Source organism: Melanaphis sacchari, unplaced genomic scaffold, assembly GCF_002803265.2.
Source record: "Melanaphis sacchari strain LSU unplaced genomic scaffold, SCAv2.0 Contig4_pilon_pilon, whole genome shotgun sequence".
Classification (NCBI taxonomy): Eukaryota; Metazoa; Arthropoda; class Insecta; order Hemiptera; family Aphididae; genus Melanaphis; species Melanaphis sacchari.
This window is the reverse complement of record NW_020271335.1, coordinates 9,569,706-9,585,729: the sequence shown is the minus strand read 5'-3', so window position 1 is coordinate 9,585,729 and position 16,024 is coordinate 9,569,706. Positions and strand designations below refer to the sequence as shown.

General features: G+C 24.7%; 4 protein-coding genes across 7 annotated transcripts; 2 read left to right on the top strand and 2 right to left on the bottom strand.

The window, feature by feature from the left end:
- Window positions 1-299: 299 nt before the first annotated feature.
- LOC112598946 (negative elongation factor D) lies at window positions 300-5,665 on the top strand. The gene is made up of 13 exons (XM_025345616.1): window positions 300-353; window positions 471-586; window positions 2,159-2,268; window positions 2,404-2,513; window positions 2,587-2,694; window positions 3,270-3,422; window positions 3,762-3,892; window positions 3,955-4,139; window positions 4,211-4,460; window positions 4,721-4,931; window positions 5,065-5,205; window positions 5,267-5,396; window positions 5,468-5,665. The coding sequence occupies exons 1-13, from the start codon at window positions 300-302 to the stop codon at window positions 5,491-5,493; spliced, it is 1,725 nt and encodes a 574-aa protein (XP_025201401.1). The 3' UTR covers window positions 5,494-5,665.
- A 2,206-nt stretch (window positions 5,666-7,871) lies between these two features.
- Window positions 7,872-8,512, bottom strand: LOC112598897 (guanine nucleotide exchange factor MSS4 homolog). The gene is made up of 3 exons (XM_025345560.1): window positions 8,472-8,512; window positions 8,245-8,398; window positions 7,872-8,182 (listed from the first exon to the last, which is right to left on the bottom strand). The coding sequence occupies exons 2-3, from the start codon at window positions 8,383-8,385 to the stop codon at window positions 7,937-7,939; spliced, it is 387 nt and encodes a 128-aa protein (XP_025201345.1). The 5' UTR covers window positions 8,386-8,398; window positions 8,472-8,512; the 3' UTR covers window positions 7,872-7,936.
- A 256-nt stretch (window positions 8,513-8,768) lies between these two features.
- LOC112598896 (calcineurin B homologous protein 1) lies at window positions 8,769-10,312 on the top strand. The gene is made up of 4 exons (XM_025345559.1): window positions 8,769-9,060; window positions 9,572-9,841; window positions 9,912-10,005; window positions 10,064-10,312. Exons 1-4 carry the CDS (start codon window positions 8,994-8,996, stop codon window positions 10,206-10,208), a joined length of 576 nt encoding a protein of 191 aa, XP_025201344.1. The 5' UTR covers window positions 8,769-8,993; the 3' UTR covers window positions 10,209-10,312.
- Window positions 10,313-10,456: 144 nt separating this feature from the next.
- On the bottom strand, window positions 10,457-15,494 carry LOC112598726 (protein transport protein Sec23A). 4 transcript variants are annotated; one of them, XM_025345301.1, is made up of 16 exons: window positions 15,469-15,494; window positions 13,820-13,972; window positions 13,622-13,752; window positions 13,468-13,554; window positions 13,230-13,385; window positions 12,763-13,140; window positions 12,423-12,697; window positions 12,221-12,363; window positions 11,991-12,142; window positions 11,811-11,917; window positions 11,602-11,755; window positions 11,381-11,532; window positions 11,135-11,309; window positions 10,902-11,057; window positions 10,765-10,830; window positions 10,608-10,697 (listed from the first exon to the last, which is right to left on the bottom strand). In XM_025345301.1, the coding sequence occupies exons 2-16, from the start codon at window positions 13,965-13,967 to the stop codon at window positions 10,608-10,610; spliced, it is 2,370 nt and encodes a 789-aa protein (XP_025201086.1). In that variant the 5' UTR covers window positions 13,968-13,972; window positions 15,469-15,494. The 4 variants fall into 4 exon arrangements, with proteins under 4 accessions (XP_025201087.1, XP_025201086.1, XP_025201085.1 ...); XM_025345300.1 differs by lacking the exon at window positions 15,469-15,494 and adding an exon at window positions 14,703-14,842; XM_025345303.1 differs by lacking the exon at window positions 15,469-15,494 and having other exon boundaries at window positions 12,763-12,907; window positions 12,965-13,140; window positions 13,820-13,967.
- Between the last annotated feature and the right edge of the window lie 530 nt (window positions 15,495-16,024).

Below are 16,024 nucleotides of genomic sequence, written 5' to 3'. Positions count from 1 at the left end.
AGTCATTTATATTTTTGTGTAGACCATAGAGTATAAATACAGCATACAAAATTGAAATGGCACACTATATTGATGTGTGACGTTTGTCGCTGTGTCTTATGTGTTTATGTTAACTGTTTAAAGCATTTAAAAGTTTAAAATTATTAATGTTAATAAATTATCGACTAGCATTAATAATTAACTGTTAACCTAAAGTTGGCATTTAAAAATAGTTTATTTTCTTAAAATATACTAATTTTTTTTGATATTGTAACTTTTTTTTGGTTCATTCAAAATCGTTTCTTCCTCTTTTAAGTAAAATGGAAGACGACTATGATGAATATCGTCGTTGGGATGGTGACGTTGATGTAGAGGTTTGTTTTATAAAACTATATAAATTATCACCAATAATGTTTACATTATACAAAATGTTAATCATTTTTGTAATTATATTTAACTGTTTTGTTGTCTAAATACCTATTTTTATTTAGGCTGATGACAATGATGACATATTAGAAAATCCACAAGAAACTCTAACTCAATGCTTGGAGAAATTTAGTAGTGCTGATTATATTATGGAACCAGGAATATTTTCACAGCTTAAAAGGTAATTTTTTATTTTTATAACTAGAGGTCAGAATAATATTCTCTTAAAATAGCCAAAATAAGATGTTGATATTCCCCTAAAATAATGATAATATTCTTTAAAAACTGTGATTAAATATGCAAAAAATATGTTTACAGTAATATAATCTCCTTAATTCAAAATAAGCTTTTAAATTAAAAAAAAAATACAATCTAATGTCAACTTAACATTTTATTAACTCATTCCATATTGTTATTCCATTTATAGTTATCTCAATAATAACGGATTAAAAACTTATTTAATATTATTAATAATTTTCATCTCTACAACAAAAAATATCCAAATTCTATAAAATTAATCAATATATTCTAAAATATGCAAAAAAAACTTTTGCCATTGAATTATATTATTCATAATTATTATAGATTTCAAACCAAAATTTGATTGCATAGACTCAAAAAAATATGCAAAAGAATATTATTCCAAACTCTACTAATAAGTTATGGAGTGGTTTGAGCAAAAGCCAAACTAGAAATTAGAAATATTTAATTTTTTATTGTTATGAGTGAGAAATACTTTAGTAGTATTTCTCCTAAGATTTTACTTAAAAATGCTAAAAGACTAATGAATTTGTAAAACGCTGAGTTTTCAAGTTACTTCCCAGGTTTAAGTATTGCCACATTAACTAAGGATTTCCATGTTGTTGGAATATATGATAGAAATAAAGCAGTATTATAAATATGAAAAATAAAAATTATTGTTATTGATGGTAGGTTTTTGATTAAATTGTTAGTACATAGATCTTGACCAGGAAACTTTTTGTTAGCCAATTTTTTAATTATATCACATTTTTCAACTGGTAAGATAGGTTTTGCAGATAGGATAGAGCCATCGGTTATAGATAATGAGTGATTCAGTGACCAATTTTAAGGGCATAGGTGGTGGTGAAATGGAATGTGGTTTAAATATATATGCTTACTCACTAATTAAGAAATTATAACTTATTTTATGTTTCTCTTCATAAAAACAATTATACTTCCATCTCATTTTCCCCCAGAGCTTTGACATTGGCAAATATTATAAATGATGATGTTGATTATTTTTGTATGTTGTGTAATGTATTTAAATAGAATGTCTATACGTCTTTAAATGTACTTAATTAAATTAATTTTTTTAATTATTATCTTGGTTGTTACAATTATTGTTTTTGTTATATTTATAATTGTTACTTTTATTATGTTGTTCTACTACTATTTTTGTCACACTTATTAATATGTAAAAACTTTTATTTTTGTTATCCATACATATATATATATATAAGCTATTTGAATTCTATCATTATGTTAAACAGAAAATGTATACACAATTATTTTGTATTCTGCTAAAGGTTTTTTAATTTGTAATTCAAGGAGTAATAGTTAAAAATAACTAATTTAAGTTTTTTTGTTAACTTATAAGTTATAATCTTATAATAGGAACTCATTTAGTCAATTAACTTATAAAATTTTTTCTGGTCTAATTTTATTTTATTAATTGATTTTTTGTGAAAAAAGTAATCTATTGCTAAATAATGAATTTTATATAATTGTATAGGTATTTTCAAGTGGGTGGAACTCCTGAGCATGTTATAGAATTGTTATCAAAGAATTATATTGGTGTCGCTCAGATGGCAAATATGGTAGCTGAATGGTTGATTCTAGGAGGTAATATATATGTTTATAATTTATAACTTTAAAATATTTCTTCATATTCGCTTCTGTGGAATTCATATTTTATTCAAAAATATATTCTTTAATTTATTTATTATTGTATGATTTGAAATAAAAATATTTTATAAGGTGTTGCGGTTGGTGAAGTTCAATCTTTTGTTGAAAACCATCTCAAAGATATGGTACTAAAAACATTTGATCCTAAAAAAGCAGATACAATATTTAGTGAAGAAGGAGAAGTATGTTATTTAATATTGACATAAGTTATTTAAAGGAATATTAATTTATTTTAATGTTTATTATGATTAATAGACTCCAGCTTGGTTAACAGAAATGATTGAACATAAAATATGGAGGTCTTTAATTTATAGATTAGCAGAAGAATATCCTGATTGTTTGATGCTTAACTTTACAATTAAGGTATTATTGAAATATTTTTTTATTTTACTTAACTTTATCTAGGGCTTTGAGTATGGGATATCATTTTTTTAAATAGCTATGAAATATATTTTATATTATATTAAAAATTTTATAAATTAAGGCATGTTAAATTCTACATATTATCATGAAAATAAATATTGTAATTATATATATATTATTTTTAAGTTAACAGTTATTGTTATATTAATCTTACCACAGTTTATTATTTCTTTCTTTTTTTGTCAGTGTAAACTTGTAGTTTATAGGAAAGTCTTACTATGTAATGATTTTCTGTTATCTTCTATCCAAAGAAGAGTTCATAATCAGGTTCAAACCAGTGATGGTGTACATCTGTCCTTTTATTTTATTATATTTTATTGTTATGTTTCTCAAAATAAAAATTTTTGATTAATGAATTAATTCTTAATAAATCATTAATAACATTGAATTAACTGTTAAATATAATCTATAATTTTTTTCTTTGATTTACAGAAACTATAATTATCAATTTATACTTACTATTAAATACTATATTTAAATCATTTCTAACCTTTTGGTATTTTATTCATTTATAGTTGATATCAGATGCTGGATATCAGGGTGAAATTACAAGTATATCTACAGCTTCTCAACAAATTGAAGTATATTCCCGAATATTAAAAAATTTTATTACAGAATCCATAAAAACATCCAGTGAAAATCGTCAAAATACAATTCAAGAATGTGCTGTAAGTTAATTTATCTTAGCCATATTATTATAAGTAATACTTTTTTAAAGAAAATGTTCAGGTTTTTATAGGCTAGATAGACTGTAGACATTTGTTTTAATAATCATAATAATTTTCATTAAAAATGTATTAATAATATTATTTTATTTATCAATTTAATAAACTTGAATAATGTATAACATAATAAATAAGCATTTATCAGTATAATATTTTTTGAATATCTTTTAAATATACATCATCATTATAGTTTAACAAATTATTTAAGTATTTATATTTCTAGTTTATGATAATTAATGTGTTTACTAGTTTTTGTTATAATATTTATTTTATTTTTTTCAGAAAATGGTGTGTCATAGCCAACATACTTATGTTTTTACATTAGTTGCTCTTCAAGTTTTATCTAAAGAAACTAATGGAGGAGTAAACATGAAGAGATTTTCTCAAGAAATAACTCGCTGTGCTCAAGAGAGGTATTAAATGAAAATCTAATCTATAAATTTAAGATTTTTTTATTAAATTTAGTCTTTTAAAGGAATGATGTGACTCCCATTACTATGGCATTAAATGGTGCTGCCCCGTATGACCAGCCTTGTGCAGCATTAAGTTCTATGTTATCACGGAATGCCTTAAATCCTGCTGATATAAATGTATTACATAAGCATTATTCTTCAGCAGATTCACCTCCTGTCAGTTTACTTAGAATACCACAATTTCTTGGTTAGTTTAATTTTAAGATATTACAAATATTAAATTATTGATTTTTTTCAAATAAGTATCTTTTTCTTCAGAATTATTAGTTCAGGCTCTATTTAAACCTGGAATGAAATTAAATCCAGAATACAAACCCAAGTACATATATCTTTATGCTTATTCTGCTAGTGTGTATGAGGTCACATCTGGTAAAAAAAGAAAAGTTATTAATAAGGATGATTTAAAATCTACAATACAAGCAGTTGATAAAGTTCATAGTATTTGCAATTTGAATAAAAGTTCAACAGAATTAATTGCTGAAGTTGCAACTATTTACCATTGCATCAGGTATTGATTTTATTTAAGAATAAATATTTCACTATGATAAATACAATACATTTTAGCATTAGTTAAGGTATATACTATATTTTGTCTAATAAAAGAGTATTTACCAGTAATAATCCACAACTCTTTACTATGGACATGTTGATGTGTGAACTCAACTTGCATGAAAAAAGTATGTTCTCTTTTAGAACAAAATATACAAGTCAACAGTCAAATATATTTATAATTTTATAATTGTAAGAATTTCTATTGTTTATTTGTAGATATCCCGCTGTTGCTGTTGGTTTAATATGTTGGGTTGAGAGTACTGTGACGGAACCCAGTTTCTTCAAGTTATGTACTGAACATACACCTACACATTTAGCACTTTTAGATGAAGTTGTTACATGCCATCCACAACTGCATAATATCATATTAAAGTTATTTGTGTCTCTTTTTGAATCTAAACAGGATGAACTAGAAATTCTAGTACATGTGAGTTAATAAATAAATTATTTGGTTAAGTTACTTTACTAAATTTTATAAGATAGTTTATTAATTTGTTGTTTTAAATTACTTTTAAATTCAAATTAATTTTCAAAAAAATCATTCTTAATTGTTGTTTTAGTTGGAGATGAAAAAGATGTTGCTTGACCGTATGGTGAACTTATTGTGTTGTGGTTGTGTTGTTCCAGTTATAAAATATATTGAACAGTGCTGGCATAGAGGAGATACTGATATTTCTTTGATACGTTATTTTGTTACAGAAGTAAATAAAAATTTATGTAATGAGTAAAAGTATATTTTATTTTTTTATTCTTATTGAATAGGCTTTGGAAGCAGTGTCTCCTCCTTATTCAGTTGAATTTGTTGATTTATTTTTACCAATTGTTGAAAATGAAGAAATAACTGGTACAATGCGATGTGATGGAGAAAATGATCCAGTTTCAGAATTCATTGGTTAGTATATTTTCATACTTTTGACTAAAAGAATTATTTTTGATTTTTAACTTATAAACATATTTTTTCAGTGCACTGCAAAGGAATGACAATATAAAATTATCGACATTTAAGATATTTAATAGAAGTATAAAAAAAAATTTATTTCCATGTATAGTTTACTTTATTAGTGTAAATTTGTACAAAACTATAAGGTTTAAAATATATTGTATTTTATATTTGCTTATCTTTTATAAATTATAACTAACAAAATAATTACATAATTTGTATGGTCATTGTATAACATTTTAATTTTTATAACAGTTTTGTAATTAAATAAGCTCTAGGATTATAAGATATTAAGTTCATGATCATATCTGGGGATAAATTATAATAATAATGTAATATAATGTCTGAAAAAATATGCATCTGTACAGTCTTTAGATTTAATGAATGAAATGTTAACTTCAAATATATATATCACCAATTTTAATACTTAAATTAAGTACATCTCTTATAATTGATTCAAATATATATTATTAGTTAGGAAAAATTGTCAATGTCGAATAGTATAAAATAAATTATTTAAAATCATTCATGAATTTATGATGTATTGAACACATAGTAAATAAATATTGAAAATGTTTTTTTATTATAAATTATATTTCTATGATTTATCCAATTTTATAAAATGCTACTAACATTTAAGTTTTATTAATATTTTATGGATGTATACTTATTTGTAATAAAAATTTCAGTAAATCCAAGATGATGATATTAGCAAATCACTGAAAAATGATAAATGGTATTCAAGACAAAAGTTTAAAAAACGTATACATGTATAAAATTTAACATTTTAAATAACAATGTCTAAATAAAGTTTACTAAATAAATAATAATAACTAATAAATATAAATAAATAACAAGCATAGATCCAAAAATGTTAAGCGGAGGAGTTCAAAACAAAAATTGGTTATGCCTTTCTATTTTAAATGATATTTATTAGTGTAAACACTTATAATAAAAACTAGATTTTAATAAATTTAAAAATAACATTAATTTCTAACCTATATTTTAACTGTAATTTTCTTGAGTATTATTTAGTGATTTTTAAAATAACTTCTAGAGAAATTTTAATATCTCTGTAAACAATAAGGAGCATTTAACAGATATTTTCCTATTGTTAAATCTTAAAGTGTTTTTGTTCACCAAAAATAGGACAATGTGCTTTTTGCAGTGTAAGTGGTCACTAGTATAATGCAATTAATTTGATTGATTCCTTTTTATTTTGATAAAATTCAAATGCATGGGTTAATACTTATACAACAATTTTCAGTTTATGTAATTGAGATCTCCAGAATTGTTTCCACGAATGAACTTCATCTCAAACTTCTTTATTAGAGCCAACTAGATCATTAGACTAAAATTTAGCCAATTCAATATTTTTTTTAATATCTGAATCGTTACGTAAAGAATAATACAAAATATTTAAATACATAATTGCTTCATGATAGCAACCATCAGATCTGTTTTTATTTTTAAGTATCATATTATTCAAAAATGGTAAGTATAAGATCAGATAAAAATATTGTTATAAATCTTTGATGCATTTTCTGATTACTTGTTTTGACACATTTGGATTATTTTTATTTCTAAATATTGGTTAATATTTATTATTTAATAAATTTAGTATAAATCTAACTAAAACTATAAATATTATTCCTTCTTTTTTTTTGTTCTACAACAGTTTTTATCATTTTCAACGATTGAAAATATTATTAATTTTAATTTTGCAGTTACTTAGAAAGAGGCTACTATTGTTAAACAATACTAGAATTATTAAAATATAATAACTTAGAAAAAATAACATAAGTGACGCAATTTAAAACACAAATTTATTTTATTGGCGGCCAAGATGAACACCCATATTCTTACCATGATTCCACATTTCATAAATAATATTCTATGATACATACCCAAGGATCTAGAGAAAGAGACTAACTTAACATGTTTAAATTAACAAACAAGACAATAAGTTTTTAGATGATTGAAATTCAATTAAAATTGTCTCAAAGTTTGCATTTTTTACTTATGTAAAAAGTATGCGAGCAAGACAAGAGTGAATATCAAATATATAATAATATATCCAACTTAAATTATTTAAATTATATTTTAACGTAACACAAATAATAAAATAATCAGCCATAGCCACATATTATGATCCATTTAAATCCAAATCAAAATGGATCAAATTGTAATCATCAAGCATTGTTGGTCATTAATTAAATGGTATAATTTGTTTTAATTGTAGAGATAATCATAAAATCACATTAAATGTTGTATAGATTAGTTACATTTGATACTAATTAATTCTGAAAAAAGTAACACTATAAAAAAAAAAAATGATTGTAGATTTGAATATATTACATTTATGTTGTTTAATAAATAATTAATATAATACATTTAAAAATATATACTTTTTTAAATTTTAGATATTCATATTAATTTATAAATATTGTATAAAATTAGAATGTTTCAAGTATTTACAATTTAATTAAATATCATGAATCTTCAGCATGTTTGACTCTGGATAGGGCTACATAAGATTGTTTATTGTTGTCATCATGCCATCCAATTGGTCCAATTTCACAGTCAGCGCAAATAAGATATTTAATGCCAGATTCAACAGTCTTTGAAAATCCAATATTATCAAACATATACATATCTGGAACCATCCAGTAATCTGTCAACAGTTCACATTCAACAGCCTCACAATTTTTTTTCTGAGACATGTGTGGAAGATTGAACTAAAAAATACAAATAATTACTACTCAATTTATTAAATAGTTAAAATAAATTGAAAAGTTACTTCGATTCTCAAATACTTTCCCATCGTAGATGATAAAATCTTGGACGGACATTTTGTGCAATAAACGGTGTGTTTGTTCTTTTCTTCAGTAATCAGATGATTAAAGTTATTCTTAACATCAAGTGTACTATCTTCAGTCATTTTAAAGAGTAAACTATTTTACATAAAGTATAAGTAAAATTAAATGCAAATAAATTATCTATTAATTAGTTAATAGTTGGACTTACCGAAATCGGAAATCCGTTTTATTAAGTTATCACTGAACTATGCGGTTCTTTAGTTTTGATAAAAATATTGATAACGAAGACCCTGGCTAATGAGTAATGACAAATATAGTAATTATCACAGATAAATATCTATGGTTATTACCAACATTGAGTATGACTCACATGAGGTAACAATGACCAACAATGACGGACTAAGATAAACATAAATAATAAATATTTTATCATTTACCTAATCTATAGAGTATAGACTAATATTATTATTAATGGTAATAATTACGAGATAGATAATTAAGATTTAGATCAAACAGATAAATTATTGTGTTATTGTAGATTAGCGATTAGCGTTAAGATCAAAGTACTAAACTCTATATTAAAAAGCATATGCATTTGATTGTAATTGTTTTGATTTGTTTTAATATTACGATAGTGTTCTTTTAAAGTCAAGGATATGAATTTCACAGATATTTAATTTTCTCAATAATTTACAATTTACATTTTTTTTTGAACGTTAATAGTTTGAAAATGGGTAATCGATCATCGTTGCTTTTGCGTAAAGAAGAAATTGCTCAAATTAGAAATGAAACTGGATGTAAGTATTGAGTTAATTTATGACCATAATATGATTTTACTGATTTAACCTTACATGTTTTTTTTCAACTTTTAAATATTTCTTGATCAAGATAGAATAATAAAAATAATAATAATAAAATAGTTTTAAATAAGATTCAATGTATTTAATTTGTGTTTTTTTTGTTAAATCATTGGTATATTTTCATTAATATGATGTTAAAATAGAAAGCTAGCTTGACATTGACAAACTGGTTTTTATTTTGGAGGTGATAATGTAAATATAGACTCAATGATAATTAAAAAAAAGTAATTTGCTTTCTGGATATCTTTAGATTGTTAAATTGTAGTGGAAAAAACTAAAAAGCATTAATTTAACTATAATTTATAAAAAAAAATGTTATCATTTTTTTAATTTTTTTTTTCTAATATTTTGTATATTATATAAAATTATGAATCTATACAATCTACTCAGATATACATTTTTTATAGAATCTTAAAACTAAATACGTTTTAATGAAATTATTTTATAGTTACTGCAAATCAAATAGAACGTCTTTATAGTAGATTTACCAGTTTGGATAGAGGTGACTTGGGCACACTCAGTAGAGAAGATTTATTACGCATACCAGAGTTGGCCATAAACCCTTTAGGAGAAAGAATTGTTGATTTATTCCACGTAGACTCTGGGAATAACTGTGATCGTATTAATTTCTTACAATTCATGAGAGCGCTGTCTAAATTCAGACCAATTCGACCAAATAAACCCAACAAACAAAACAATAGAATGGAAAAAGTGAAATGTAATCATTAACTATTAGCAATACACTCTTAATTTGTAAGATAGCGTTTTTAATAATTTATTGATTTTAGTTGCTTTTGATATGTATGATGTTGATAATGATGGTATGATATCAAAAGATGAGTTATTGGTTATTTTACATATGATGGTTGGTGCCAACATCAGGTAATGTTTTAATGATTTGTATGTTTTGTGAATTTTAAATTTTTTATATTTTTTTTAGTGAAGAACAGTTGTCTATAATTGCTGATAAGACAATTTCTGAGGCTGATGTAGATGAAGACGGTTTAATTTCATTTGATGAATTCAGTAAGACATTTGAAAAGTCTGATGTTGAACACAAAATGTCGATCAGATTTTTAAACTAATTGAAAATTCCTGTAATTCTGTTCAACGTTCTTTTAATTTTATAAATTGTTCTAGGTACACTCAATTAGTTTAAATATCTAGAGAAAATTTATTATTTCAATCCAAAGACCAATAATTTTAATTAATATTTATTGTTTTATTACTAATAGAGTGGATTTATGAAAAAAAAAATTGAATATAATATAATGTTATAATATAATTAATATATATATATAATTTTTATAATTTACAAATTGTATTGTATTGTAGTTCTCTAACAGAGAAAAGACAATTTTGACATAAAAAATAATTATGTATGAATATACAATATTTTGAAAAATTATTAAAATTTTATTTGCCGAATATATCAATAATAAAAAAAAATTAAATAACAGGACATAAGAATAAAAAAATACTTTCTATGCATTGGATGAGACAGCTAGTTTCTTCAAATGTTCCATAAACAATTGTAAACTTACATCATCAGTCAAAACTGGCGCTCCACCATCCTGAAATTAAAATTCAATTTAAAAATCATCTTTAATTTCCAACTATATAAATTAATTCAATACTCACGCCTCCATAAGCATACATATTATTATGTGTTTGAGATGGGTTAACTTTGCATAATAAAAATCTTGCCTAAAAACAAATTTTATCAATAACTAACAGTTCAAAAAATTTGTGATAATAAAATTGTCTTAAAAACTTACTTGACTACCACCTTGTTCGGTGTCAATATACCGAGGCATTGGAAATCGAGTTTTAAGAATTTCTTGAGCATCATCAACAGGTGCTTGAAGCAACTGTTTGAAGTTACTATATTCTGGTCTATTTTGATAATCCATTGCTCTCCATTGAGCAATAGTCTAAAATATAAATTGTTACTTTTTTTAAAATCTATTGAGGTTTAAGATGAAAAAAAAAACTATGTATATTAACTCACCTCTCCGTGAAATATTAAAATATGGAAAAATGTGTCCATTAATAATATTTTGTCGGGTTGAATACTGCTTGTATCCAAAAGTACAGGTTCTGGCCTACCATTAAAACTATAGCTGTATAGAATTGGTTGTATCATTATTAAACTTTGTGTAACATCTTCACGCATCAACATGTGTCTAAAATATAAATATAACACATTATTTGTGGATAATTTTTTTAATTTAATTTCTTTATAATCATATTTTACCTATAATATGATGTTTCATCAGGGCTATTATTAAAAACTTGTAGAAATTGAGACCTTCTTAAATGATACATGAACTGTGGATATAAACTGAAATTTTCTGGTAATCGGAAACTGTTTGGGTCATCTTTTTGATAATCGCCAAACTTCTGACACTGTATTTCAATTTCAACAACAATCATAGTTAATTTTTTAAATAAAAAATAATACTAAATATTTATTACCAAACGTATAAGTGTACGATCAGCCCACCGCATAACATCTGGACTATCTTCGGTTTCTGCACGATTCACTACCATACGAGCCATTAAAACTGCAGATGCCTCTTGATCAAATGCAGCACTAACATGCATCATATTTTGAACAGGGTCTGCCCAACTAAAAAAATAACTCACGTGTATAAAACAAATTTTAAATGCATACAATTACATACTTTCTAGCTAATGTAGTGACTCTAATACGTTTATGGCCACTGGAATGTTGGTACTGAGTAATAAACTGAATACAACCACGTCCTCCCTGAGGTATTGGTGATCCATGCTTAAAATAAACAAATATAAGAATATTTACATATAAATAAATTGTTTGTAAAAAAGGTTTAACAATTATTTACTTGATTAACAATTTCAAAGAAAAATGCACATGTAGTGTTAGGCATCAAGCTACACATTTTCCATTGACATGTACCACCTAAACCTAAGTCACAGTCAGATACACATGGATTCTTGATACTTAATGATACACACGGACCTATTGCGCCCATGACTAAATGAAAATATTCATTAAAACAATTAATATTATTGAATAAAATATAGTATATAACAAAATACAAAAACTATTTACTTTTTAATTCTCTAGATGTTTTTACTTCCAAAGTAGCATTAAATGCCATTTTTAAATTATTTTCATGATCTCGTGCTAATACTCTTTGGAATGTTTGCTTGAATAAAGAAGAATTAAATGAATCACCCATTACCATATGACCACTAAAATAAAATTATTGATAGAAATATTTATTTTTATTTTTATGATAACAATAACAAACCCAGTTGTATTACAACATTGCTTCATTTCCATCAAACCAGTTTGATCTAAAGCACATGCATAAATATCAATTGTATGTCCATTGGTTGCTGCACGAACTGCCAAGGTATCGTAATGCTTAGTTGCTTTTTTCATGTATGGAGCATTATCTTTCATTATTTGATCATGAGAACGAATTGTATCAGATAACTTATCATTAACTACATGTCCTGGACCTTGGGAACACGCTCCACCAACAAACAACATTATTCGTGCACCAGTTTGTGGGTAAGTAGACTGTAAGAATTAACGTATACATTTCAAAATATTATATTTATTAAATAATATAAATTAGTGATTACCTCCAGTAAGCTAACAGCAATTGATAATGCCATTCCAGTACTCCTTAATGGTCTCATACCTTGTGAAACAGGCCATGGATCTTTTAAAAGTTCATTTAATAAGTCTGACATATTTACATCACAATTTTGAACCGGCTGTATAAATCTATGAAAGATATTTACATGAGAATATATAAAAATAATAATTTTACTTGGAAAATACCTGTTTGCTGGTAAATTAATTTGTTGTTGTGCTTGCTGTTGGGGTACACCAGCTTGTGCATTTGGAGCAGCATATTTTCCAATTCCTAATATATCTTGAATTTGTTTTGGTGGTAAGTCTTTAGTGCCTCTAAATACGTATGATTTGGAAATACCTTCACAACCCAATTCATGGACCTAAAAAGTATGTAAATAAGTATTACCTATAAGTATTTATACATTAGATTCATTAAATACTTTTTACAGTTTTATACTATATTTTTTACCTGAACAACATTTCCAAACGTGATTAATCCAACAAGGGCATTTGGTGGTAATAAACTAAGAGACATTTGTAAAGAGTCTTTAAGAGCGCCAAGTTCTTCATCATCCATACAAGTATCCACAACAAACAAAAATATAGGTGGCATAGTTTTAGCTCTCTAAATAAGGTATACAATTTAATAAAAATCAATATATAAATCTAAATCTGTATTATTCAACAATAAATATTTAAAATATTACCGTTATTGAATATTCAATGGTAGAAAATGCTGGAATAAGTTCAGCTGGTTGGTGTTGATCTGAAATAGCTCCATATTGAGGAGGAAACTATACAAATTAAAATTAAATGAATATAAATTTTAATAATAGCTAAAACAATAGTAATCAAACTTACAGAATTACATTGAAAACAAAAATTGCATATCCACATTTTTCCTCTATAATCCACTTGACATAAAGGATTTAAAATAGCTCGACAAGTATTTCGTGTACATAGTACAGGATCATACTGTATTGCAGGTAAATCTGTTCTCCCAAACATAAAATATTAAAAATTAATTAAACTAAATTTAAAAATAAATACTATACTAACCCGCTCTTTCTTTTAATGGCTGGTAAAGACAACCGACTGGTACAACAAGACGAGTAGCTTCCAGTCTACTAGCTGGCCAAACATTCCACGATAAGCGGACACCATCACGCTCTTCATTTTGCTCAATAAATTCTTCGTATGTTGACATGATTACTAAGATTAAAAAAAATATAGTTTGACAAGTATAATATATGATGTAAATTAAGAGCAGGAGAACTCTAATATTTTTAGAATATCATTTTAGTCATTTGAAAATAATAATTTATGACACCTACTTAATCAACAAATAAATGTTAGGTGTAAATAGTTTGAGCCATTATCATTTACAAGTATAAAATACACGTAAACATTTAGAACATGGTAATCTATTCTCTATAAATATAATTAATATATACTATCAATTATATAAGCTAACAATTTAAAACAGAAGTATTTAAATCATAGGTAAATTCTGCTTAATGTGATTAATTGGTAGTACCTATTGGTACAAATAACTTTTTTTGTATTTTCTTTTACTATTTAAACTAAATAAATAATTGATTTTGATGAATTTTAAATCGAAAATAATACTTTCATAGTATGTTATTTGATTTTATCAAAAATATTAAATTTTAACTTAATTATGTTAACAAAAAAAGAACAGTTCTTTTTGAAAATATTTTTAATTGAAATTGAAATTTAAAAAAATAATTAACTAAGAGAGAAAGGTATCTAAATAATATTAAAGATAATTAAAATATAGAATAAAATAACTACTACAGTAATGAATTATAATATTAAGACCAAAAAGAATACCATTAATTTAAAAACATAATAATCATAGGTACATTTTAAAGAAATGTAAAAAAGTAAATTTGTAACATATTTTATATCTTTAATTTACCTTAACGACGCGTCAATGAGGTGATTAACATTACTCTTTCATTAACTTTTATAATTTTGTATAGTATTAATTTATTAAATTAGAAATTATTAAAAAAAAATTAGAAACACTGAAATGTCTGAAATGGAAGAACACCCGAACACGTCACTGGTCACTGGTAGGCAGGCTGTGGCAGTATGATTAATGATAAGAAACCATGGTTACACGTATCATATACTAAATTATCACTAAATGCAATAACACTGAATAACTATATTTTCAACACAGAATAATTCTGTTTTTAATAACCACAACGACCACTGTTACTGTGCTGTTACCTCATGATTACTCTCTTTTTAAGATAATAGATAATATATATATACATATTATATTTTAAAAGAATGTATAGACAATATTAGAACATCGAATAATTTAAATTTCATTTGTCCTGTGGGCTGTAATACGGATACTGGATACATTTAGGTGTAGGGAACTGGGAAAGTATCTGATGATACCAAGTACCGATAAATATCCATTATTATAGATAATAGGAATATTCACTATTCAGATTTTTATAAATTAAAAATAATAATTAACTAAGAGAGAAAGGCATCTAAATAATATTAAAGATAATTAAAATATAGAATAAAATAACTACTACAGTAATGAATTATAATATTAAGACCAAAAAGAAGCCCTATTAATTTAAAAACATAATAATCATAGGTACATTTTAAAGAAATGTAAAAATAGTAAATTTATAACATATTTTATATCTTTAATTTACCTTAACGACGCGTCAATGAGGTGATTTACATTACTCTTTCATTAACTTTTATAATTTTGTATAGTATAATTTGACAAATTGTTTCAAATGTGATTCAACTTAAATAATTTATTAAAGAAAATGAGATTGAAGTGTAAAAATCATTTTCAAGTCTTAAATTTATTATAGCATGATTAACTGTTAATGAATGATAAATAAAATACTATACATTTATAAGTTTAATCGTTGAATGTAAATTTATAGATACCTATTATTACAAATATTATGTTTTTTATCGCAATTATTAATTAGTGTACAGATGTTTACAGTTTTTGAGAAAAAGACTTTTTATAAGTTGAAGGATTATAAAAAATATTTTAAAATTTTAAAATCCACTCTTTAAAATTATGTGATTTAAATAATAACCCAGACCCCAGGGTCCACCAAAACTTCAGGCACTTCAAATATTGTACTAAGGCTTTCACCATATGCTCCATAGCAATCAAAAGTTAAAAACAATACCTCAAATTGTTTACAACTGTTTCTAACACATAAATACATATAACAATTCACTTCC